Source organism: Giraffa tippelskirchi, chromosome 5 (assembly GCF_054371585.1).
Source record: "Giraffa tippelskirchi isolate mGirTip1 chromosome 5, T2T-mGirTip1v1.2.pri, whole genome shotgun sequence".
NCBI classification, from domain to species: Eukaryota; Metazoa; Chordata; class Mammalia; order Artiodactyla; family Giraffidae; genus Giraffa; species Giraffa tippelskirchi.
Genome location: NC_137279.1, coordinates 189573648 through 189598243, shown reverse-complemented (window position 1 = coordinate 189598243; position 24596 = coordinate 189573648). Strand labels below are relative to the sequence as shown.

Sequence of the window (24596 nt, the reverse complement as noted above, 5' to 3'; positions counted from 1 at the left end):
ATATAGGGTCATCGTTAACATCTTTCTAAATTCCATGACTATTTTTAAGTCAGGATACGCTCAGGACTTAGAAAGCCTGGCTCCCTTCACCTCTGATCGTAACTTCTTGGATGAAGAAAGAAAAATGGGAGAGAGCAAAATCCTCCTCCACCTTCACAGGGAGTCAGGCGCTCGTGTCAGGAGCTTCTGGATGAGTCAAGAAGCAGATTGGCATCCACATATCCACACTATTGATACTGTGTATAAAATAGACAACTAGTGAGAACATACTATATGTATGAAATAGGTAACTAATGAGAACGTACCATGTGTACGAAATAGGTAACTATTGAGAACGTACCATGTGTGTGAAATAGTTAACTATTGAGAACATACCGTGTGTGTGAAATAGGTAACTACTGAGAATGTACCGTGTGTACGAAATACGTAACTATTGACAACGTACCATGTGTACGAAATAAGTAACTGTTGAGAAGATACCATGTGTATGAAATAGGTAACTACTGAAAACGTACCGTGTGTGTGAAACAGGTGACTGCTGAGAGCGCGCCGCGTGTGTGAAACAGGTGACTGCTGAGAGCGCGCCGCGTGTGTGAAACAGGTGACTGCTGAGAGCGCGCCGCGTGTGTGAAACAGGTGACTGCTGAGAGCGCGCCGCGTGTGTGAAACAGGTGACTGCTGAGAGTGCACTGTACAGTGCAGGGAACTCTGCTCAGTGCTCTGTGGTGACTTGAATGGGAAGGAAATCCAAAAAGAGGGGAGGCATGAATAGGCATAGCTGATTCACTTTGCTGTACAGTAGAACTAACACAGCATTGTGAAACAACTATACTCCAATAAAAATTTAAAAATAAACTGTTGGAAGAAAAGGCTGGGACTTAAGAAGAAGAAGCAGTATAAGCATATTATCTAGGTGTTAGGAGAGGAATAGAGAAACAGCGTAAAGAGCCCACATGAAGCTGGACCTTCACATCCTCCTCCCGTGGGCCCCATGGTCTTCCTCGCACAAGCCACTCACACTCACACCTCTGTTCCCTTTGCCTGGAATGCTTGTCCCTTCAGGCCTCTCCTGAGACCCAGGTGGGATGACAGTCTCCCGCCTCACCTGTGCCCACCCCAGAGCCGCAGTATTCTCCTCCAGCTGACTTCCAGCTGTGTGTTTCCATCTCCTCATGGGGGGGCAACAGGCCTGTGAGGACCGAGCACGTATGTCAGTCACTCAGTCGTGTGCGATTCTTTGCGACCCCATAGACTGCAGCCCACCAGACTCCTCTGCCCGTGGGTTTTCCCAGGCAAGAATACTGGAGTGGGTAGCCATTTCCCTCTCCAGGGGGTCTTCCCAACCCAGGGATCAAACCCAGGTCTCCTGCACTGCAGGCAGATTCTTTCCTGTCTGAGCCACCAGGGACAGGGCATGAATTTCATAATTTATAAATAAATTAGATTTATGGATAAATCTGAATCTAGCCAATGCATTTTAAATGAACGAATGAATGTAGGAATAAATGCCCTTGGACGGTGTAACTGGAAGGCAGAGTTTTTTAAAAATTATAATCTTTTTAATACTCTCTGGCTTTAAGGTACATGCATTACTTTGATAAAATTATTTTGGGGGACATCTAATGTTCCTATGGAAAGCCTATGGACCCACACAGCAAAGCTCTTGAAACAACCCACACCTTGTGTGTAGTTACCTTGTAATTCCATCAAGGCTAAGAAGGCTACAAGCCGCTTGGGAGCAGGAAGCATGAACCATGATTTTCCTCGTTGGCTGTTGGGGTGTTTGATGCCTCATCCGTCGTGTCTTCGGTAACTTACAGAAATTCAGTGTCTTCATCTGAGAATTCTTTTCATAAAAATCAAGGGCTTTCTTTCTCAAACGAAGCATTAGCATTTTAATCACTGACTTTAAGCCCCCTCCTCGGTCCACTTCTGAGCAGATGAAAACTGCTCGGCCCTGGCTTCTCCCACTCTCAGATTAAAAACTCGGTCTCTGCTGCAGGAAAGAATGTTGTTTCCCTTTGAGAGCCATGAAGAGCTTCTTGCATTTATAAATGCCCATAGAATTCTTGACAGGATCGAGACATGCCCTGTGCAAAAGCGTCGTGAGAAAAACAAAGTTTCAGTGGAAAACTAGGTCCATTTACATAACCTCTAGGTAAAACCCACGAACGCTGCTTGGAACTGCTTTATCTGTAAGTCAGAGTCACAGCTCCAGAGTGCGGATGTCACAAGGTGCTACTGCTTCCACGGAAATAATCATATCTTGCTTTCCTTTCTGTTGAATATTCTGTGTTCCTTTCATTATTAAATGCATTGCTTCCTGTCTTCTCTATCCCCTGAAAAAGCAAAGCAGCTTCCTTTGAATAACAAAGCAGTTTTGCTCTAAAAGATCTTAACGAAGCAGGTAGGTTTTGCTCGCAGAGATTTGATCATCAACCAAGATTCAGTCATCATCTGTTAGAAGAGAGTTGTTATTGTTATTGCTGAGTGTTGTCTTTTAGTCGATAAGTCGTGTCTGACTCTTTGTGACCCCATGGACTGCAGCCCGCCAGGCTCCTCAGCTCATAGGATTTCCCAGGCAAGAAGATGGGAGTGGGTTGCCATGTCCTGGGTCTTCCGGACCCAGGGATCAAACCCATGTCTCTTACTTGGCAGGATGAGATGGTTGAATGGCATCACTGACTCAATGGACATGAGTTTGAGCAAGCTCCAGGAGTTGGTGATGGACAGAGAAGCCTGGCGCGCTGCAGTCCATGGGATTGCAAAGAGTCAGACGTGATTGTGCAATTGAACTGAACTGAACTGAACTTGGCAGGTGGATTCTTTACTGAGCCAGCACAAAAGTCCTGGTGCTATTGATGAATAGAACATTTTAGCACAGTTATATTTTCAAGGGGGAAAACTTACAATTTTAAACCCATGAAAAAGAATTTTAAACCCATAGTATTCCTACATTTCAGAGTTTCCCTCAGTGTAAGCTTATGTAGTTTCAGAAAATGCACAGAGAAGGAGCAGTTGCCTTCAGGCCTGTGAATTAACCACCCTTCATGTACTCACACCTCACAAGCTCACTGCAAATCCCCCTTCTGGGGGGTTCAGGCCAAAGGAAAAACTCTCAGATATTTATGACTTAAGACATTTTTTCACGTGGTATAGACCATGCAGGCAGTGCGTTCTTGCCCGGACACTGATGAGCAGGGTAGCTCTGTCTTGCTGACACTCTCCCATGGGAATGACTGTTCAAAACGATGACTCTTCAGAGCCAGCTTTCCAGCCATTTCATGTGTGCCTGTCTCTGTTGCACCTGGTCCGCATCTGTCTTGTTCGGGTCTTCTGCCCCTGGGGACCCAGCAGTCCCAGACTGGCTACCTGCCCCATTAGGGTGGTGATTCTGCTTGAAGTGAAAGTCACTCAGTCGTGTCCGACTCTTTGCCACCCCACGGACTAGACAGTCCATGGAATTCTCCAGGCCAGAATACTGACGTGGGTAGCCTTTCCCTTCTCCGGGGGATCTTCCCAACCCAGGGATCGAACCCAGGTTTCCCACACTGCAGGCAGATTCTTTACCAGCTGAGCCACCAGGGAAGCCCAAGAATACTGGAGTGGGTAGCCTATCCCTTCTCCAGCGGATCTTCCCAACCCAGGAATCGAACTGGAGTCTTCTGCATCGCAGGCGGATTCTTTACCAACTGAGCTATCAGGGAAGCCCTGATTGAACTTTTTTAAAAAAATATTTATTTGGCTGAGTCTTAGTTGCAACACGCAGGATCTTTGATCTTCCTTAAAGCATGTGGTTTTTTCCATTGTGGCATTCAGACTCTTAGCTGCGGCATATGAGACCTAGTTGCCTGGCCAGGGATGGAACCTGGGCCCCCTGCTTTGGGAGCAGAGTCTTAGCCACTGGACCACCACGGAGGGTCCTTGCCCTTGACTTTTGACCCTCACCTCTGACAGGAGTCCAGGAGGCACAGCCCCAAGCCCCTCCACCCCCGTCATTGCATCCCATTGTCTGAGCCTCAGCGGTGGCTGGGCCACCTCTCTCCTGGCCACCTTGCCAGGGAAGAACACATGGGCGCATCAGTTTATGAAAATTTCACCGCCTTTGTGATGTATTGTCTTCTTCTTATAGACTCACAGTAGCTACCCTAGAAAATATTTGATGAAATATCAAATATCAAAGATGAAAACATCATCTTTTTCAAAAACCTGCCCCTGAAACTTTGCATCACAGGTAGATTTCTCCTTCCCACCTTCCTGTGATCGGCCAAGGATTGGTGGAGCCCTGTGTGGGCCCCACTGCCCTCAGATTAGCTGGTGGGAGACTGCTAAGTCTGAGAGCCCTCGCCGGGCCTGGAATCCAGACGGGCCAACCCCTCTGCTGAGCCAGCTGTCCAGGAAGTGAGCCGGCCCGCCAGACCTGTGTGAGGTCAGCAGTTTGTGATGACCCTCTTCGGCTTCCAGAAATCTCCTGCCAGCCTCTGGGAGCAGCGTCAGGGTCTCCAGGCCAGGGCTTGTGCACCCGACCCACACTTTGGGAAAATCGGGGCTCCCCGTCTCCCTCCATTTGTGTCCTGTGTGGTCCTGACTCGGAGCCCTGTAAGAAGACACACCCCGCGGTCCTGTGTCCTCTCTTCTGCTTGCTAAAAACAAGTGTTTTTAGCACAGCCACTGTCCTACCTGGCCCCTCGCCCCTTGGGGGTGGAGATTGTTAATAAGCAAAGGACCACATGAGGCCAGCAGCTGGTAAGTGGTAGGATGGAGGATCCCCCTGACAGGGCTTCCCCATGGCTGGAGTCTTGGGGCCTTTCCCTGCCTGGCTGTCCATTCTTGCATGTCTGCCTCTCGTGGCCCTGTGGCTCCGTCGCCCGGGATCTGCATTTCCCATCGATTCTCATCCCTTCTCCTTTCCTTTCTCACTGTGTCTGCTCACCCTTGGCCTCTGTGATTTACCCAGAGACTCCACGCTCTTTTCTCTCCTGTTTGCCCACTTAGCTCTCGTAAGAATCTTCTCTGCCTTCTGCCTGCAGGGTTGACCCCTTGGCTCCCTGTGCACTCAGACATGCATTTCTGTCTGTGACCGTGACGGCCCTCTGGGTGTTGAATATAAGTGCCAGCCCCTCCCTACTTGGTCTGCTGTGTCGGGGGACACACTCCTGTCTGATCTCAGGATCAGTGTTTGTAGGGGAGGCCATGCTTGCGAAGCTTCCGCCCCGTCACTCACCACCTGCCGTCCAGACCCCACATGGCCCCCTTTCTTCCCAGTTGTAGCCATTGTCAGACGGAGGTGGACCACCCCGTGGTCCTCAACTGCCCTCTGAGTTGAACAGCATCAGTGCCCCCAGGGACGAGCTCCCAGCAAAGTGGCCCAGCTGCGTGGTGGTTGCAGGTTTGGTTCCAGCAGATTTTCATCACAGTCTGAACACAAATTCAAGACTCGCCCAACTAGCAAGTCTTTTTCCCCTGGGAGATCTTCCAATCCCACGGCCAGGGTCCAGGGGTCTGCACCTCTGTGAACATTTGGAATTCCCCTTCTGAGAAAACAGCTTTATTTCCTTTTATTTCAGTGATACAAAATTACCCTTATTTCCTCTAACCATCCTCCTAACTGACAGGGTAAGGCCAAAGTGAAATGTAAAATAAATATGATTTCAAAAACATCCCGAAAGTAATACAAAAACACAGCTGTTGAATTCGGAATGAGTAATGGGTACTTGTTCAGTGTTGGCTTTTAATAGGGGCCAAGGTAAATCATGGGTAAGTTGAACTAGCAACAAAATCTCTCCCATTTCATTGAATCATTTGAATAATAGAACTAATGAAAAATGTATTACAGAAACAGTCGCCTATAATTGCGTAACCCCATAATTGTTGTTGTTGTTGTTGTTCAGTCGCTAAGTCATGTCCACTCTTTGTGACCCCATGGACTGCAGCATACCAGGCTCCCTTGTCCTTCACTGTCTCCTGGAGTTTGCTTAGATTCATGTCCATTGAGTCGGTGATGCCATCCAACCATCTCATCCTCTGTTGTCCCCTTCTCCTCCTGTCTTCAATCTTTCCCAGCATCAGGGTCTTTTTCAGTGAGTCAGCTCTTCGCATCAGGTGGCCAAAGGATTGGAGCTTTAGCTTCAGCATCAGTCCTTCCAATGAATATTCAGGACTGATTTCCTTTAGGATTGACTGGTTTGATCTCCTTGCAGTCCAAGGGACTCTCAAAAGCCTTCTCCAGCACCACAGTTTGAAAGCATCAATTCTTCGGCCCTCAGCCTTCTTTATGGTCCAACTCTCACATCCGTACATGACTATAATGGTACAGAAAAGTACCATTTGTTTCATACTCCATTATTGGAGCTTTTCACGTTAGTGGTTTTCTTCTTTATTTTTTAGATGTTGTACAGGCACAGTTCTTCCATTTGGAAAGTGGAAAAGAAAGACATAGGGTAGAAAATTGAGTTTGTGTTTTATGTCACAAAACTGCCTTTGTTAGTCTTCATGTAGAAAAAAAATTCATTTTCTTTTTCTTTCTTCTTCTGGAGTGCAGACCTGTGGAAGAATAAAGATGAATCGTGGAATTTCCCCCAGGACTATGACCCTGAACTGATCAAGGAGGACAAACGGAAGGAGCTGGAATCAGAGATCAGAGTGCAGGTAAAGCGGCTTTAATGTTGAAGTCCTAGTAAGTCTTCCACTGCAGTGCTTTTTTATTACGTCCTGTTAGTAACCTATCCAGAATTTAAGCTGTTTCTAACTTCTCAGAGAAAACACAAAGTAGACAAATTCACCTAAACATAGTATCTTTTATATTCACCTAGGTTGATGAGCTGATGAGACAGGAACTAAAAAACTTAAAACTAGCTGTGAACAGAGAGAAGGAACTATCAGTCAGAACAGGAAAGAAGAAAGGAGATAAAAAGGTGAGTGATGCTTACGCTCGGGAGGCAGAGGGCAGAACTGAACTGTGACCAGGAGCCCAGCCCCAGAGGCCAGGACTGGTCCAGGCATGCCACAGACAGACCCTGGCTGCCCCGGGCTGTTTTCCAGGAAACGTGCCTGCCTGTGATGAACTTCCTTTGGTCCTCTATGCATTGGTCCACCAAATGCATAGCCCTCAGGGCTGTGGGCTCATAAATGGGATAAATCTAGTCTGGGAGTGGCCTCCCCTCCCTCCTCACTGCAGATCCGTGGTACCCAAGCCCACAGGTGGGATGGTAACTCTCAGAGGAGCTAGGACCTGTGCCTCAAATGCCCACTGGTCTCTCACCGTAGAAGATCCGTGGAGGAGGAAGCCAGTGGCAAAGACCGGGTTCTTGGAGAGTCAGGGAATCTGATGAATTGAGTTTTAAGTTGCCACTCATCCATCTCCCAGTGGTTTAGAGGCCAGTCGGATCCCAACATTCAGTGTTACGTACTGGGGTCCTGTGGGATAATAGAAAATGTACGTATTGTTCTCTGCCCCCACTTGCTGGCATGGAGCTCCGGGAACCCTTGTAAATTCCTAAGTGGGAAGTGCACTGGAAGCCTCTTTTGTTACAATGAAGCAATGCTGGGTGGGTTTCTGGGGGGCTTCCAGGTCGGGGCTTGTTACCAACGGAAAGACCAAGCTGTGATCACAAGCCTGGAAATCTCAGTTCCATCCACCCCATTCCCAAGAGAGGGGAGAGGAGCTGAACATGGAGTTAATACTTGATCATGCCCATGTGAGGAGGTTTCTATAAAACCCCAATAATCATGGCATTTGGAGAGTTTCCAAGTGGGTGAACACAACCACATGCTGGAAGGGTTGTTGTTGTTCAGTTGCTCAGTCGTGTCCTACTCTTTGCGACCCCTTGGACTGCAGCACACCAGGCTTCCCTGTCCATCACCAACTCCCAGAGCTTGCTCAAACTCATGTCCATGAGTCAGTGATGCCATCCAACCATCTCATCCTCTGTGGTCCCCTTCTGCTCCCACCTTCAGTCTTTCCCAGCATCAGGGCCTTTTCTAATGAGTCAGTTCTTCTCATCAGGTGGCCAAAGTATTGGAGCTTCAGCTTCAGCATCAGTCCTTCCAATGAGTATTCAGGATTGATTTCCTTTGGAATTGACTGGTTTGATCTCTTTGCAGTCCAAGGGACTCTCAAGAGTCTTCTCCAACACCACAGTTCAAAAGCATCCATTCTTCGACATTCAGCCTTCTTTATGGTCCAACTCTCACATCCGTACATGGTTACTGGAAAAAACCATAGCTCTGACTAGTTGGATCTTTGTCAGAAAAGTGATGTCTCTGCTTTTGAATACACTGTCTAGGTTTATCATAGCTTTTCTTCCTAGGAGCAAGCGTCTTTTAATTTCATGGCTGCAGTTACCATCTGCAGTGATTTTGGAGCCCAAGAAAATAACACTCTGTCACTGTTTCCATTGTTTCCCCATCTATTGCCATGAAGTGATAGGACTGGATGCCATGATCTGTTTTTTGAACTTTGAGTTTTAAGCCAACTTTTTCACTCTTCTATTTCACCTTCATCAAGAGGCTCTTTAGTTCTTCTTCACTTTCTGCCATAAGGGTGGTGTCATTTGTATATCTGAGGTTATTGATATTTCTCCCAGTGATCTTGATTCCAGCTTGTGTTTCATCCAGCCCGGCATTTCACATAATGTACTACTCTGCATAGAAGTTAAATAAGCAGAGTGACAATATATAGCCTTGATGTACTCCTTTCTCAATTTGGAATCAGTCCATTGTTCCATATTCGGTTCTAACTGTTGCTTCTTGACCTGCATACAGGTTTCTCAGGAGGTAGGTAAGGTGGCCTGGTATTCCCATCTCTTTAAGAATTTTTCACAGTTTGTTGTGATCCACACAGTCAAAGGCTTTGGCATCGTCAATGAAGAAGTAGATGTTTTTCTGGAATCCTTTTGCTTTTTCTAGAAGGGTAACACACCCCAACTTGATAGGGGCAGAAGCTCCTGTGCTCAGGACCCTCCCAGACCTTGCCCTACACACCTCTTCATCTGGTTGCTCTTCTGTGTCCTTTGTCATGTCCTTTGATGAACTGATAGATGTGTTTCCATGAGTTCTGTGAGCCGCTCTAACGAATTCATCAAACCCTAGGAGAGGGTCATGGGAACCTTAGATTTACAGCCGGTTGATCAGAAGCACAGGTGACAATCTAGGCTTGTGATTGTCATTTGGAGTGGGGTGAGGGCGGTCTTGTAGGATATCACTCTTCACCTATGGGATTGGACTCTATATCTCCAGGTCGACAGTGCCAGAATTGAGTTAGATTGTAGGAGCCCCAGCTGGTGTTGCAAAAGATTTCTTGATGGAGAAAACGCCCTTACAACTGGTGTCAGAAGTGCGGTGAACGTGGTTCACTCGGGCCCGGAGCCAGCCGTGCCTCTGGGGCCAGGATACTCCAGGCAGAGGAGCTGGCCAGGGTGTGGGCTTTCTCAAGTTCCCATGGTCTATCAGCCCTCCCTGGGGCTCACACACTCCTGAGTTTGTCACACTCTCAACTGCGTTAGTGACTGGTTTGCTGGCCCAGGGGATGTACAGTAGCTTTACAGTGACTCTATCCTGAAGCCTTCTGTGTTGACTTTACAGTTTACAGTTTTACAGCTTACCTCTGACTCTTCAGATTAACACCTGAACGTCCTTCATGCACCTCCTCTGAGCCTCCCTCATTGTAGCCCAATGCATGCTTAGTCGCTCAGTCATGTTCCACTCTTCGTGACACCATGGCCTGTAGCCCACCAGGCTCCTCTGTCCGTGGGATTCTCCAGGCAAGAATACTGGAGTGGGTATCCATTCCCTTCTCCAGGGTATCTTACTGACCCAGGGATCGAACCCAGGTCTCCTGCATTGCAGGCAGATTCTTTACCATCTGAACCACCAGGGAAGCCCATAGCCTGATGAGGGTTCTCTATATGTAATTCCCATATGTAGGTGAGGGCACCTATTTATGCCACTCGTTGACCTATTGAATTGCCTGTCTTCAAAAAGCAATGCTTTAATGACTGAATGTGGAAATCAAGCCGAACAAAAGGGAAAATCAAGACAGGAGGTGGCTGCACCCCTCCAGCTGAGACTAGGCTTCTTCTTCTTAACCAACAGCTGATCATCGGTCCTGCCCAAGGGTTCCTTCTGCACGGCTGCCCCTCTCACTCCCTGAAGCCTGGTGTCTGCCCTCACCGTGTCCTAGCTTGTAAAGTGTCCCAGGATGGGCTTGCTGTGAATTTCCCTCTTGGAATTAAACTAGTTGAACACACAATATATGTGCTCAGGGTACCCCCAACAGATTGATGGTAATTGTGTAACTGTAAAGTTTTGAGTTCTCAAAATTCCAATCCGAGCAACTTTGGGAGACATAAATATGATTTTGTTTCATAAGCTGAGACTTAATTAGCTATATTAAATCCCCTCCTTAAGAAGACCATTAGCAGAAGGGGTATGGGCAACCTTGAACATCAGAAAGGAGAAAAAGGACTCAGAGGGATACAGTTTGGCTGTGTTATTCCAGCTTTATCCAGAGAAAGTGACTTGATCAGAGATTATACAGCCGCCTGAGCACCCCTCTTGAAATACAGATATGACCTTAGCACTCCATGCTGAAACCCTTCAGTGAAACCCTAGTCCCCACAAGGATAAAGGTGACAGTCTTCTGCCAGGCTTACAAAGCCATGTGTGACCTCGAAAGGGTTCTCCTCTTCAGGCTCATCACCCACTTCTCTCTCCCTGGCTGTACTCCAGCACCCTGACCTTCCTCTTTGTCCATCAAACACACTGTGCTCCCTCCCACCACTGGGCCTTTGCACATGCTACTCTCTCTCAAGAACTGACTTTACTCCCACACCCTCAGTCCTGAGTGTAGTTAAAGCCCTACTCATCCCTGGGGTCAGTCCAAGTTCTTTTTCCCCAAGAAAACCTTCTGGGTCCTCCGAGTAATTCTGGTTGCTCTGCATGCACTTGACACGGGGCTGCAGTGGCTTCCTGGTGCTTTATCATAGTTTTCATGTTATATTTACTGGTGAGGTCGTTTTGTTAGTATCTGCCATCCCAAATCTACTGAAGTGCAGAGACTGTGTGACTGTCTTTGCTGCTCACTATTGTAACCTTTTCGGGCACATAGCAAGTCCTCAGCACATATTATTGAGTGAATTAATTCATCAAATCTAGATCCTATGCAGATTGACCCCTATCAGCTAGATCAGTGCCTTAAGATGCCACAGTATGGCATTGGTGAAAATTCCAGGCATCCAGCCACCTTCTTTGCTATTCCATACTCAACAAGCAACCTTCCAGTGAGTTACTGTGGTTTCACCTTTATTTTGTAACAAGAGAGAAAGCTATAGCCTGTTTCTCTCAGCAATTATACTTCACCTTATAGTTTAGTCTACTTAGCTTACAGTTTCATCCACCTTCTCTTGTGATTTGGAGATCCAAAATCTGATATTGAGGGACAGATCATCTTTACTAATTGTTTCATTCAGTAGTATTTATTGAACACTGTATGCCAAGTCCCGTTCAAGGCATTTGAGGTACACAAGCTAATGAGACAGACAGAGTCTGTACTGGCAGAAGCAAGTTTCCAGATATACAGGACTGTCAATCAATCCTGGATGGGCCGTGGCCCCCATTATGACATCACTTCATAGCAAGAGCATCCATGGCAGGCACTCTCTGGGGAGATGGTCCACTGTGGTCTGGCCATGGTTTCCTCATCCTGCCCTGGAGTAACCTGGAGCATGTGTGGCCCCCAGCTTTGACCGTGGCCAATGTGGACAGATAGAAATTTAGAATCGTCTTTTTAAAGAAACAAATGAACATTCTACAACTGAAAAATATGGTATCCAAAAGTAAGAAGTCTTCTACCTGGTTTAACAACAGTGTGGACATAGTAAACGCAGGTTGACCTCGAAGACAAATCAGTAGGAAATACAAACTGAAGTACAGAAAAAACAAATAATATAAAGAACAGAGAAGAAGGGAGATTTGAGGCACAGTCGAATGTTGTAACATATGTGCAATTAGAATTTGCCCCCCAAAAAGAAGGATAGAACAGAAGCAATAAATGAAAAAGTAATGTTTGTTAAGTTTTCCAATTCAGACGAAAAACACGAAGCCACAAATTCAAGAGCTTCACCGAGGTTCAAGAAGAATGAGGTCCAGACACATCAGCGTCAAAATGCTGAAAGTCAAAAGGAAAGTCTTACTAGATTTTTTTAAAAAGCACATTTCCTTCAGGGTAACGAAAAATAAGAAAGACTACTGAGTCTCTCAGCAGAAACTGTGAAAGCCAGAAGGAGCTGAATGGCATCTTGAAGGACTGGAAAAAAATAACTACCAATTTAGAATTCAGATCCAATGAAAATATCCTTCAAAACTGAAAATAAAATAGAGATATTTCCAGACAAACAAAATCTGAGAGGACTTATCAGCAACAGACCCACAGTATGAAAATACTAAAAGGATATTATTCTTCAGGCTGAAGGAAAATTAGTTCAGATGAGAGAACAGCGAGGTAAAAGAAATTTTAAGCTCTGAAAAATTTAAATATTTGGGTAAATATAAAATGCTAATTACTCTTAAAATAATCTGGTTTTTAAAGCAAGAAGAGTAAGAGTCATGTGTGTCTATACCATATATACAAACAAAATATAGATCAGCAGCAGAAGAAAAGGCTGCTGCTGCTGCTAAGTCGCGTCAGTCGTGTCTGACTCTGTGCGACCCCATAGACGGCAGCCCACCAGGCTCCTCCGTCCCTGGGATTCTCCAGGCAAGAATACTGGAGTGGGTTGCCATTTCCTTCTCCAGTGCATGAAAGTGAAAAGTGAAAGTGAAGTCGCTCAGTCGAGTCTGACTCTTCACGACCCCACGGACTGTAGCCTACCAGGTTCCTCCATCCATGGGGTTTCCCAGGCAAGAGTACTGGGGTGGGATGCCATTGCCTTCTCCCGAAGAAAAGGCAGATAGCAGTAAACAGACTTGTGGCATTATTGCATTTCTTAGGAAACCATGAAGGGCTAATATAAGGTAAACTGTAATAAGCTAATGATGTATTTTGTAATTTTTTAAAATGATACTAAACTATATAACAAAAGAGTGATAGCAAAGATAAGTAGAAAAATAAAGATTAATTGAAAAGAATACAGGAAAGAAAAAATAGGAATAAAAATAAAAGTAAATTAATAAACAATAAAAAGAAAGGAAATACAAATATGATAGAATTAAAGTCAACCAAATCCATAATTACATGAAATGAAAACAGACCAAATGTTCTAATGAAAAGACAATAATTTCCAAGCTGGAAAAAACCAAACTCTGTGCTGTTTATAAGAAGCACAATTCAGTTCAGTTCAGTCACTTAGTCGTGTCCGACTCTTCGTGACCCCATGGACTGCAGCACGCCTGGCTTCCCTGTCCATCACCAACTCCTGGAGCTTGCTCAAACTCATGTCCATCAATTCAGTGATGCCATCCAACCATCTCATTCTCTGTCATCCCCTTCTCTTCCTGCCTTCAATCTTTCCCAGCACCAGGGACTTTTCTAATGAGTTGGCTGTTTGCATCAGGAGGCTAAAGTATTGGAGTTTCAGCTTCAGCATCAGTCCTTCCAATGAGTATTCAGGGTTGATTTCCTTTAGGATGGACTGGTTGGATCTCCTTGCAGTCCAAGGGACTCTCAAGAGTCTTCTCCAACACCCCAGGTCAGAAGCATTTTGCCTTTTCATACTGTTCTTGGGGCTCATGCTTTAAACTTTTAACTTTGATTGGGGTATAACCACTCAACAATGTTGTGGTAGTTTCACGTGAACAGCAAAGGGACTCAGTCATACACATACATGTATCCATTCTCCCCCCAAACCCCCTTCCCATCCAGACTGACATATAACATTGAGTAGAGTTCCATGAAGAAGCATACTTTAAACATAGAGACTAGATATGTTGAAAATAAAGGAACAGTCAACCATAAACCATCAAAGCACTAACCAAAAGGTATCTAGTATAACACAATATCAGACAAAGCAGACTTTAGGTAATAACCACCCTACGCCATTCAAACAATGGAAACTATGAGAGACTTTATTTTCTTGGGCTCTAAAATCACTGCAGATGGTGACTGCAGTCACAAAATTAAAAGACGCTTGCTCCTTGGAAGAAAAGTTATGATAAACCTAGACAGCGTATTAAATAGCAGAGACATTACTTTGCCAACAAAGGTCCATCTAGTCAAGGCTATGGTTTTTCCAGTAGTCATGTATGGATGTGAGAATTGGACCATAAAGAAAGCTGAACTCAACATCACTCATTATTAGAGAAATGCAAATCAAAACCACAATGAGGTACCATTTCACGCCAGTCAGAATGGCTGCTATCCAAAAGTCTACAAGCAATAAATGCTGGAGAGGGTGTGGAGAAAACAGAATCCTCTTACACTGTTGGTGGGAATGCAAACTAGTGCAGCCACTATGGAGAACAGTGTGGAGATTCCTTAAAAAACTGGAAATAGAACTGCCATATGACCCAGCAATCCCACTGCTGTGCATACACACTGAGGAAACCAGAATTGAAAGAGACACGTGTACACCAGTGTTCATTGCAGCACTGTTTATAATAGCCAGGACGTGGAAGCAACCTAGATGTCCATCAACAGACGAATGGATAAAAAAGCCGTGGTACATATACACAATGGAACATGAATCAAGGAACAGAGATACTGCATACAGGTAAAATGGTCTTTTGTACAGAATGAAATGGGATTTGGATTTGGAGATGTCAAGTTATTGATAGCCATCTGGGATCTTTGCAATGTGAATCAAATCATTTAATATTTGCCTTCACAAATCAATACTCTCATTTATTTGCTTTTATTTTCTCAATGGACTATACGTTCCTTGCCCATTGGAACATATATTATATTTGAAGCAGGTAGTTACTCATGATGCCTTGCACATTATGACACATGATGTTTAATCAAAGAATGAATATTTGAATGGATATGTAAAATATGCTGATCATGTGATTTTGTGTGTGATTAAAGACATCTCTGTCATTTTCTACTGAAAAATCCAGAAAAATTCATATTGATAGTTCCTGAAGTGAGTTTGAAGTGCTTATTTTGAATTAATGTGAAGATATAATTATTGCTAAAGTGAAATAAATTATAAAGATAAATATGGAAAAAGAAAAAAGAAGGCTGAGCGCCAAAGAATTGATGCTTTGAATTGCAGTGTCAGAGAAGACACTTGAGAGTCCCTTGGACTGCAAGGAGATCAAACCAGTCCACCCTAAAGGAAATCAATCCTGAATATTCATTGGAAGGACTCATGCTGAAGCTGAAGCTCCAGTACTTTGGCCACCTGATGCGAAGAGCCAGCTCATTAGAAAAGGCCCCGGTGCTGGGAAAGATTGAGGGCAGGAGAAGAGGATGACAGAGGACAGTATCGTTGGATGGCATCACTGACTCTATGGACATGAGTTTGAGCAAACTCTGGGAGATGGTGAAGGACAGGGAAGCCAGGCATGCTGCAGTCCATGGGGTCACAAAGAGTTGGACACAACTAAGCAACTGAACAACAACACGCCATTCAAACACCTCAAAAAAACAGGATCCCTGCTCCAGTACACAGCAGCAAAGCTGTATGAGGAGCCTACCCTGTGAAGACGTAGGAGGCAACCCAACATCCTCTCTGGAGTGGTGTGAGAGAAGACCAAAATGTCACCACTCCTCCCCCACTCCCTGCTGGGGTGGATCAGAGGAAGCTAAGTGGACAGTCAGGACTTTCACCGGTTCCCAGTGGTAACAAGGCTACCGTTACCTCAGTGTCATTGGAAGACCACACAGGGGAGCCAGAGGTCTCACCTCCACCCAGAAATAGAAGGAGCTCCCCACACACACACACACACAATGGAGTGGGGAATCTATTCTTCTACCTTCCTGACAGTAGCCATATAGCACATACACACAATTCCCCTGCCAGAGGGATGTCAGAGTTCAAACAGAAGATTTAAATTCAGAGTCTCATATCCTAATGGTCTTCCTGGTAGTTCAATTGCTAAAGGATCCGCCTGCAATATGGGAGACCTGGGTTCAATCCCTGGGTTGAGAAGATCCCCTGGAGAAGGGAAGGGTACCCACTCCAGTATTCTGGCCTGGAGAATTCCATGGACTGTAGAGTCTATGAGGTTGCAAAGAGTCGGACACAACTGAGTGACTTTCACTTCATTTCATAGCATAATACAAAAGTGTTTAGGTTTCATTGAAAATCACTAATCATACAATAACCTGGAAAATCTCAAACTGAAGGAAAATAGTAGATCCCAAGTCTGAAATGTCAGAGATGTCAGAATTATCTGACAAACATTTTAAGATTGTCATAATTAAAATCTCACAATGAGTAATTATGACGCTACTATATACAAATAAAAAAAAATAGAAAGCCTCAACAAAAAAGTATATGATACGAAGAAGAGCCAAATAGACATTTTAGAACTGAAAAGTACAGTATCCAAATTATTGGTTGAGCTCAGCAGCAGAATAGAGGTGACAGTGGAAAGAATCACTGAATTAGAAGATAGGACAATAGAAATTATCCAATATGAACAACAGAGAAAATTAACTGAAAAAAAAAAGATAAACAGAGAATCAGGGACTGTGGGACTGTTAAAAAACATCTTATATTTATGTCATCAGAATCTCAGAAGAGAAGGAGGATGAAACTGAAAAAGCATTTCAAGAAATAATGATTGAAATCTTCCCAAATTTGATAAGAGATATAAACCTGCAGATTTAAGAAGTTGAGTGAACCCCAAACAAAATAAATCTAAAGAAATCTGATCCGAGATACATCATAATTAATCTTTGGAATACTGAAGACAAAAAGTCTGGAAAGTAACCAGGGGAAAGAAAAATGACCCTTTACCTGTAGGGGAGAAAAAACACCTTAAATGACTGTGGATTGCTCACAAGAAATTGAGACTAGAAGAAAGGATACAATACTTTTTCAAGCACTGAAAGAATTTATATGCCACCAGAATTTATACCCAACAAAAATATTCTTGAACAGTGAAGAGGAGGGAATTAAGATGAAGGAAAACTAAGATTTTTTCACCAGTAGAATCACCCAGAGAGAATTTCTAAAGGAACTTCTTTAAATGGAAAGGAAAACCTGGACTATCAGAAGGGAAGAAAGAACTTGTAAGCAAAAACATAGGTCAAAAGAATAGGCTTTTTTTACCCTTTCTCAATTATGTTATTTGATTGAAGTAAAAATTATAATACTGTTTGACATGGTTCTCAAGGTAGGCAGAGGAGATATTTAAGAAAATGTTACAAATGATGGGGGTGTGAGTTAAAGGATATAAAAAAAAATTAAGGTTTTTCTACTTCACTCAAAATATGACTTGAATAGACTGTGATAGCTATACATATATAATGTAACACCCAGAGCAACTGCCAGAAAACTATACAAAGAAATACACTCAAAGAACACCATCAAAGTGAAATCCTAAAAAAAAAAGTTGAAGTCACTCACAGGATGACAGGAAAAACCAAATAAAGAAACAAAAAAAAATAACAGAAAAAAATAAAATGGTAGACTGAAGTCCTAATATATCAATAATTACATTAAGTGTAAATAGTCTAAATACAACAATTAAAAGACAGAGATTAGCAAAGTGTATTTAAAAATGTGACCCAACTATATCTTCAGGAACATCATTTGATATATTATGATATAAGCAGGTGTAAGTAAAAGGATGGGGAAAATATACCATGCAAACAATCAGAAGAAAGCTATTATAATATCACATAAAGTAGATTTCAGAGCTGAGAAAATTATCAAAGACAGGGAAGAACATTATATGTGGTAAAAGAGCCAGTCCACAAAATACCTAGTAATCCTAAATGTTCATACACCAAACAACAGAACTACAAAACGTAGGAGGCAAAATCCAATAGAACAAAAGGAAAACCAGAAAAATCTACAATTACGATTGGAGACTCAAAACATCATTCTCAAGAATTGATAAAATACTAGGCAGAAAATCATTAAGAAGGATATTGAAGAACTCAACAACACCAGCAATGAACAGAATCTAGTTGACATTTATAAAACACTCTACTCAATTCCCTGGTGGCTCAGACAGTAAAAAATCTGCCTGGAATGCAGGGGACCCAAGTTTGGTCCCGGGGTTGGGAAGATCTCCTGGAGAAGGAAATGGCAACCCACTCCAGTATCCTTGCCTGGAGAATTCTGTGGACAGAGGAGCCTGGCAGGCTACACAAATAGTCGGACACTACTGAGTGACTAACACCACCCAATAAAGAGAAGGCATATTCTTTTCAAGTGCCCACAGAACATATTCCAAGGTGGACCGTATTTTATACCATAGAACATATCTCAATAGATTGAAAAGAGATGAAATTGTGAAGAGTGTCTTCCCCTACAACAATGGACTCAAACTAGAAATCAGGAACAGGAAAGTAACAAGAAAATGTCCAGGCACAGGGAAACTAAACAGCACACTTCTAATTCATGGGACAAAGAAAAAACAGAAATAAAAACAAGTAACAAAAATATAAGATATAAAAATACCTGGGATACAAGCAAAGCAGCCCTGAGAGGGAAATTTATAGCCTTAAACACATACACAGGGGCTTCTCTGATGGTTCAGTAGGTAAAGAATCCCTGGTAACTGAGCAAGTCAGTCACCCTAGGCCCTCAGCATTTTTGCCATCATGGGTCCCTTCCTGGATGAAGAAGATACTAAAAAGATTACATGACTGGATTGGTATAAAGGCAACTATATACCAATAGGGGCTTCACAGGTAGCTCAGTAGTAAAGAATCCACCTACCAGTGTCGGAGACACAGGAGATGCAGGTTCAATCCCTGGGTCGGGAAGATGCCCTGGAGAAGGAAATGGCAACCCACTCCGGTATTCTTGTCTGGAGAATCCCATGGTCGGAGGAGCCTGGTGGGCTACAGTCCATAGGGTCACAAAGAGTCAGACATGACTGAGCAACCAAGTGCAAACAGATAACACTAGAAAAAAAGAAGAAAAAGCTCAAATTCATCAGCCAAGCTCCCACCTTCAGAACCTAGAAAAGAGGAGAAAAAAGTGAGCAAAAAGAAGAAAATAAAGAGCAAAAATCAGTGAAATTGAAAACAGAAAAACAGTAGAGAAAGTAAATAAAACAGAGCTGACTTTTTGAAAATTGTCAATAATTGACAAACCTCTAGTAAGACTAACCCAAAGAAAGTCACAAATTACCAACATCAGGAATGAAGCAAGGGTTGTCACCACTGACTGCAGACATAAAAAGAATAATTTAATAAAGGATACTATAAACAACTCTACACACATAATTTGACAACTTAACGCAAGATGGACCCACTTTCCCTAAAAATACAAACTGCCACAACTCATTTGATATGAAATAGATAAATTGACTAGTTCTACAACCATACAGAAGTTGAATTGTAATTAAAACAATTCCCCACGTAGAGTCTCCAGGGCCAGATGATTTACTGGAGAATTCTACCAAATACTCAAAGACAGATCAACTCCAATTCTACACAGTCATGTCCAAAAAACAGAAGAAGAAGGAATACTTCCCAATTCATTTCATAACAAGCTAGTATTACCCTTAAATGAAAACCAGACAAAGACAGTACCAAAAAAAAGAAAGCTGTAAGCCTGTATCCCTTGTGAATATAGATGCAAAATTCCTTAGCAAAATATTATCAAGTAGAATGAAACAATAAAGAAAATTATAAACCATGACCAAATGGAGTTTATTCCAAGAATGCAAACCTCCTTCAATATTTGAAAATCAATAATGGAATCAACTATATTAATGGGCTAAAGAAGAAAAAAAATCACATGATCATGTTTATTGATACAGAAAAAGCATTTGACACAATTTAACACTCACTCGTAATAAGTTGCTCTGAAAAGTTGAAATAGAGAACTTCTATAAGGTGATAAACTTACAAAAACACCCACAGCTAACTTTTTACCTAACAGTGAAAGACTAAATGTTTTTTTCCTAAGACGGGGAATAAGGCCAGTGTGTCCACTCAGTACACTTTCATGAACATAGTGCTAGACATGTTAGCCAGTGCAGTAGGACAGAGAAGGAAATAAAGGAAACAGTCCTTATTTGTAGGTGACATGAATGGCTATTTAGAAAATCTCAAGGACTCTAAAACGTCCTAGAAATAAAAAAAAGTGCATTCAGCAAGGTTTTAGGATATAAGGGGAACATATAAAAATCAATCATATTTCTATTTACTAAATAAAAGAAACAGTCCTTATTTGTAGGTGACATGAATGGCTATTTAGAAAATCTCAAGGACTCTAAAACCTCCTAGAAATAAAAAAAGTGCATTCAGCAAGGTTTTAGGATATAAGGGGAACATATAAAAATCAATCATATTTCTATTTATTTATTTAGTAAATATCTATTTATTTATTTAGTAAAATAAAAGAAACAGCCCTTATTTGTAGGTGACATGAATGGCTATTTAGAAAATCTCAAGGACTCTAAAACCTCCTAGAAATAAAAGAAAGTGCATTCAGCAAGGTTTTAGGATATAAGGGGAACATATAAAAATCAATCATATTTCTATTTACTAGCAATGAACAGATAGACACCAGGATTAAAAATATATCACTTAAAATCACTCAAAAATGAAGTACCTAGGTGTAAAGCTAACAAAACATGTATAGGACTTGTATCCTAAAAGAACACCATGCTGATGAAAGAAATCAAAGATCTAAATAGACAGGCATACTATGCACATGGATTGGAAGACCAAATGTTGTAAAGATGTCAATTCTTTCCTCATCAGTATATGAGAATAATCCAGTTCTTATCAAAATCCCAGAAAGATAGTTATAAACATAGATAAGATTATCCTAAAATGTATATGGAAAGACAGTGAATCTAGAATAGCTAAAATGCTTTTGAAAAAAGAGAAATAAAGTAAAAAGAATCCACCCTTGGGATTTCAAGACTTGTTATACAGCCATAATAATCAAGATTGTGTGCTATTTGTGGAGGGTTAAAGCACAAATCAGTGAAACGGGAGAGTTGAGGTATACGCTTGCACAAATAAGCCTCACTGACTTTTGACAAAGATGCAAATGTAATTGAAGCAGAAAGGATAACCTTTTCAATAAATGGTGCTGGAGCAGGTGGACATCCACAGATTAAAAAAAGAAGAAAAACAACCTTGACTTAAGTATTACATCTTGTACAAAAATTAACTCAAAATGGATCATGGACTTAGATGTAAAATGTAAAGCTATAACTTTAAAAAAATATATAGGGGGAAATCTTTGGGATCTAAGGTTAGCAAAGCATTCTTAGAATTAACACTGAAAGCACAGATCCATTACAGGAAAATTAGGATTTCATCAAAACTAAACATGTTTGTGAAAGAGCCTGTTAGGAGGGTGAAAAGACAAGCCACAGATTGGGAGAAAGCTTTCGCAAACCATATATGTGATGAAGATCTAGTATGTAGAACACAAAAAGGACGCTCAAAACTCAACACTTAAAAAACAAAACAATCCGATTATAAAATGGACAAAAGACATGAAGTGGCATTTCACCAACGTGGACGTACAGAGCGGAAATGAGCACAGAAAGGATGTCTAACGTCATGAGCCATTAGAAAAAAAGCAGATTAAAACCACAAAGAAATCACTCCATACCCATGAGGATGGCTGAAATAAAAGCATTGGCAGCATCTGTTGCTTAGGAGGACAGGGACAAACTATTAACACTTTTGTATGATTGGTGGGAGTATAAAATGGTATGATCAGCACATGAAATTTGGCAGTTCTTAAAAAACCAAACATGCAACCGTGTGTGTGTGCTCAGTAGGTAAGTTGTATCCAACTCTTTGCAACCCCATGGACTGTAGCCCGCCTCTGCCCATGGAATTTTCCAGGCAAGCATACTTGAGTGGGTAGCCATTTCCTTCTCCGGGGATCTTCCGGACCCGGGATCAAACCTGCACAGGAGAACTCTTGTGTCTCCCGAGTTGGCTGGCGGATTCTTTACCACCTGGGAAGCCCATAGCAACTGCCATACAACCCAGAAATTGCACTCATGAGCATTTATTGCAGATAAATGAAGGCTTACACACACACACACACACACACACACACACACACACATTTGTTGTACCTTAATCAGTTCATAATAGCCCCAAACTAGAAACAACAATTGAAAGGAGAGTGAACTATTCATACGTACAATAAGCTGGAAACATTTCCCGAGAATTATGATGAGTGAAAAGCAAGAAAGTAGCATACTCTAGGGTTCTGCTGATAGAACATTCCTGAAAGGACAGAAGTTGTAGAAATAGAGACGGGATTAGAGGTTTCTAGTAAAGCTGGGATGGCCGCGAGAGCACCTTGAAGGATCCTTGTGATAGGAGACCTTCTTGACTGTATCCGCATCAGATCAATATCTTGGTTGTGACCTTGAGAGAAAATGCTGCAAGTTATTACCATTGGGAGAAACACCCTAAAGATTACATCTCTCTGTATCGATTCTTGGAACTGCATGTGAATCTAACATCATCTCAAAAAATTTCAACTTTCAAAATACTGAAAAACATCGAATATAGCTATGTGCAGCCACATACATGAATGTTGTAATCGTAATACTGATTGGAGGAAGCCAGACGTTGAAGCGTCTGTATTGTAAGATTCCATGTCCAGGAACAGGTGATGTGAGTCCACAGAGAAGTCAGAGGAACGGTCACCTACAGACTGAAAACCACGTGAGAAGGGAGTTCATGAACAACAAAAATGCATTCTGAATGTTAAACTGGGTGGTGGTGATGTGGTTCTATGTAAAAATTAAATGTAAAAAGTTTATCAACCAGATGTGACGATACTTTACATAAATTACGATGTAATAAAAATGATAAAGCATGGATGAATAGATGAACGGGAAATGGACGTGGAAGAGCGGAAGAGGACATATATACACTACTATGTATGAAATATATAAGTCATGAGAGCCTACTGTATAGCACAAGGAGAAAAGAGAAGGACCCACATGTGAAACAGATCACCAGTCCAAGTTCGATGCATCAAACAGGGCACTCCAAGCCGGTGCACTGGGACAACCCAGAGGGATGGGATGGGGAGGGAGGTGGGGGGGGGGGTGCAGGACGGGGGGCACACGTGTGCACCCGTGGCTGATCCATGGCAGTCGGTCAGTTCAGCTGGTCAGTCGTGTCCGACTCTTTGCAAGCATGCCACGTCAATGTATGGCAAGAACCACCACAATATTTTAAAGTAATTAGCCTCCAATTAAATAAATAAATTAATTTTTTTTTAAAAAAAAGAAGGACCCGGAGGGAATCCTGTGAAACAGGGAACGTGAGTCACGCAAGGAGCGTGAGATATGGTTAAGAAAGATAGGGGTCAGGCTGGGGGACTTGAACTTTATCCTGTGGGCAATGGGGAGGTACTGGTGCATATTTTAGACAGAAGAGTTCAACGATCAGCTCTGCCTTAAGGGACCGCGTTCCAGCACCGCCCTCCAGCCGTCACAAGGATCTGAGTGCGAAGCCCTTGGGCAACCAGAGGCCGCCTGGCATTTCTGGCTCCAGGTGTGGGGCCGGATGCTGAGAGATGATCAGAACCAAGGACAAGCACAGCTGATTGTGCACTGGGCACTCTCACCCTTTGTCGTAAGCATCCCGGGACCCAGAAGAAGACCCAGGATGCCCGGGGCCTGCTGGGACTCAGGGTCCACGCAGGTGTCAGGGTGGCCACCTCACCTGCGGATCCCGGTGCTCATGAAGTCTCGCTGCTCCAGAGCCAGGTCCCACGATTGACTTGACCATTCCCCACCCCCCAAACCAGCTTCCTCGGCTCATTTCTAGAGCTCATTTTTCTTTGTTTTTACTAAATGGTTTTTCTTCCATTTTCTTCCAGAAAGATATAAAGAAGAAAGGCAGAAAAGGGAAGATGGGGAAGAAGGATAAAGACCTGACAGTTGACAGGTGAGGGGTGCACCCTGGGGGCGGGCAACCCAGAAGAGAGCCTGGGACGTGGCCTGAGTCCTCTCGGCCTGGCCTGGGAGAGGCACCGCCCCGCCCAGCTCTGTACACCACACCCTTCATCCTGGCAGAATTGGTGGGCGAAGCCCCAGGACCGCCCTGCAGTCCTGCACCCAGGCCGGCATCCTCAACTGAGGAGATGCAGACTTGGCCCCGTCACTTCTGAGGCTGTGTGATGTTTTAAGCTTTAAAATTCTTGGGGTTCTGAAGAAGTTTATATAAGAAATAGCATCCTGCTACAGCTTTTGAGGGAAATGCTGAGACTGCAGTCCTTGAGGGCAGACACAGTTCATATTCCCTGCCCGTCCCTGGGTCTGGCCACTGGGGCCCTTTATAAATGCTCCTTGAAGCAAAGGATGAGGACTCATCACAAAGGGATGGTGCCATCTCCTTGAGCTGCGTTGGCTGAACTTTGATAGTAATGGGTGATTGTAAAAGCTCACTTTAAGCTAAAATGGCCTTCAGTGCTTTAGCATTTGAAATAGATAGGGCCCAGGTTTTCAAACATTTTCAAGGAGTT

General features: G+C 43.2%; 1 protein-coding gene across 3 annotated transcripts in view; it reads left to right on the top strand.

Annotated features, from left to right (window-relative positions):
• Nucleotides 1-24596, top strand: part of DRC11 (dynein regulatory complex subunit 11) — a 179043-nt gene that overhangs the window by 98322 nt on the left and 56125 nt on the right. For all 3 annotated transcript variants that reach the window (XM_081491109.1, XM_081491108.1, XM_081491110.1), the window contains exons 10-12: nucleotides 6542-6648; nucleotides 6813-6914; nucleotides 23952-24019. In XM_081491109.1, coding sequence (XP_081347235.1) covers nucleotides 6542-6648; nucleotides 6813-6914; nucleotides 23952-24019 — 277 coding nt within the window. The remainder of the gene's footprint in view (nucleotides 1-6541; nucleotides 6649-6812; nucleotides 6915-23951; nucleotides 24020-24596) is intronic.